The 2,087-nt window shown below is 63.2% G+C and overlaps 1 protein-coding gene across 1 annotated transcript; it reads left to right on the top strand.

Moving 5' to 3' along the window:
- The first annotated feature begins 14 nt into the window (after positions 1-14).
- Positions 15-1,753, top strand: LOC122191971 (protein-glutamine gamma-glutamyltransferase K-like). Its single transcript, XM_042892390.1, has 4 exons — positions 15-113; positions 281-369; positions 910-1,063; positions 1,398-1,753. Exons 1-4 carry the CDS (start codon positions 38-40, stop codon positions 1,751-1,753), a joined length of 675 nt encoding a protein of 224 aa, XP_042748324.1. The 5' UTR covers positions 15-37.
- Positions 1,754-2,087: the final 334 nt, after the last annotated feature.

Here is a 2,087-nt window from a genome sequence, read left to right as displayed (position 1 = left end):
CCCCCCCAGGAACTTCCATGTGTGGAACGACTGCTGGATGCGGCGCCCAGATCTGCCCAGCGGCTACGATGGATGGCAGGTGGTGGATGCGACCCCACAGGAGACCAGCAGCGGTGAGGGACTGGGAGCACTGGGAGGACTGGGAGGAACTGGGAGGACTGGGAGGACTGGTTATACTGGGTTGGGGTGGGTTGAGGCTGGTCCATACTGGGTTGTACTGGTCCACACTGGTCCATACTGGTCCATACTGGTTTATACTGGTCCGTACTGGTGCCTGCAGGGCTGTTCTGCTGCGGTCCCTGCTCGGTGACGGCCGTGAGGAACGGCGAGGTTTTCCTCAAGTACGACACCGCCTTCGTGTTTGCCGAGGGGGGCGGGGCTTAGGGGAGGGGGCGGGGCTTAGCGGGATGGGGGCTTGCTGAATGGCTGGGCTCGGTGGAGGGGCGGGGCTTAAAGGGAGAGTGGCTTTAAAGGGGCGGGGCTTGTGAGAAGCGTTGGGGCTTTCAATGGAGCTGTCTGAAGTGGGCGGGGTTTAAGCGCGAGGGGAGGGGCGTGTGGGAAGGGGCGGGGCTTAATAAAGGGTGGTGTTTATGTAAGGGGGCGGGGCTTAAATGGAAGGGGTGGGGCTTAAAAGGGAGCTGGGTTTGGAGGAAGGGGCGGGGCTTGTCTTAAAGGGCCCGCGCTTTGAATTCAGAGGGGCAGCGCTTGATCCAAAAGGGGGGGGGGGGCGTGGTTTACACTGAGTGGGCGGGGCTTCTCTTAAAGAGGCCGCACTTTACACCAATGGGGCGTGGTTTGCAGTGGGGGGCGGGGCTTCCCTTAAAGGGCCCGCGCCTCCTTTCAAAGCGATCCCGCCCCAGGCGGGGTCTGTTAACGAATCCCGGCACTAACGAGGCCCTCCTCATTAAGGTGAACAGCGACAAGGTCTACTGGCAGCGGAAGGGCAACGGCGGCTTCGCCATCGTCCACGTGGAGGAAGGGGCCATCGGGCGCCGCATCAGCACCGTGGGGCCGCGCTCGGCCGCCCGCATCGACATCACGCACCTCTACAAGCACCCCGAGGGTCCGCCGTGCCCCACAGCGCCCCAAGGGACCCCCAAGGGACCCCCATAGCAGCCCCTATAGGGTCCCTAATGAACCCCCATAGGGACCCCCTGTGAACCCCCCTATAGAACCCCCTATGGAACTCCCTATGGACCCCTAAGGGACCCCCATAACAACCCCTATGGGACCCCTATGAGACCCCATAGCGTGACCCCATGGACCCCAAACCCCATTGACCCCCCGACCCCAAACCCCACAACCATTGACCTGTGACCCCATAACTTTGACCCACTGACCCATAGACCCCACACCACGACCCCACTGACCCCCTCCTTGACCTCCTTTTCCCGCAGGCTCTGACCAGGAGCGCAGCGCCGTCTCCACCGCCACGTCCCACGGCTCCCGGCCCCGCGCCCGCGGCCCCACATCTATGGGGGAACTGACGCTGACTTTGGGGTCGGGGCCGGCGGTGGCCGGGGCGGAGTTGGAATTATGGGTAAAGGTCCACAATTCCGGTTCGGAGTCGCGCAGCCTCCGCTTCCGGTTGTCGCTTTGCGCCCTTCGTTACACCGGCGTTTCGGCGCCGCCCTTCAGGCAGGAGCAGCACCGCAGGGTGGTGGAAGCGGGGGGAGGTGAGGGGGGGCCCAGACCCCCATGGACCCCCATTGACCCCCATGGACCCCCATTGACCCTCATTGACCCCCATTGACTCCTGTTGACCCCCATAGACCCCCATTGACCCTCATTGACCCCCATTGACTCCTGTTGACCCCCATGGACCCTCATTGACCCCCATTGACTCCTGTTGACCTCCATAGACCTCCATTGACCCCCATGGACCCCCATTGACCCCCCCATTGCCCCCATTGACCCACATGGACCCCCACTGACCCCCACTGACCCTTACTGACCCCCATGGACCCTCATTGACCCCATGGACCCCCATTGACCCCCTTAACCCCCATTGACCCCCCATTGACCCCCATTGAACCCCTGGACCCCCATTGACCCCCATCTCCCCTCATCTCCCCCCATTGGTCCCC

This window comes from Lagopus leucura, unplaced genomic scaffold, assembly GCF_019238085.1.
Source record: "Lagopus leucura isolate 7727_CA_CO unplaced genomic scaffold, USGS_WTPT01 32382-0_obj-0_obj, whole genome shotgun sequence".
In the NCBI taxonomy this organism is placed as follows: domain Eukaryota; kingdom Metazoa; phylum Chordata; class Aves; order Galliformes; family Phasianidae; genus Lagopus; species Lagopus leucura.
The sequence above is the reverse complement of the archived record's forward strand: the minus strand, read 5'-3'. Positions and strand labels throughout refer to the sequence as shown.

Bases quoted from the DNA above. Each gene is read 5' to 3' on its own strand.
- LOC122191971 (XM_042892390.1), top strand. From the start codon at position 38: ATGCGGCGCCCAGATCTGCCCAGCGGCTACGATGGATGGCAGGTGGTG. The intron at 370-909 runs GGGGGCGGGGCT...CTCCTCATTAAG, and splicing joins CCGCCTTCGTGTTTGCCGAG to GTGAACAGCGACAAGGTCTA. The intron at 1,064-1,397 runs GTCCGCCGTGCC...CTTTTCCCGCAG, and splicing joins CCTCTACAAGCACCCCGAGG to GCTCTGACCAGGAGCGCAGC.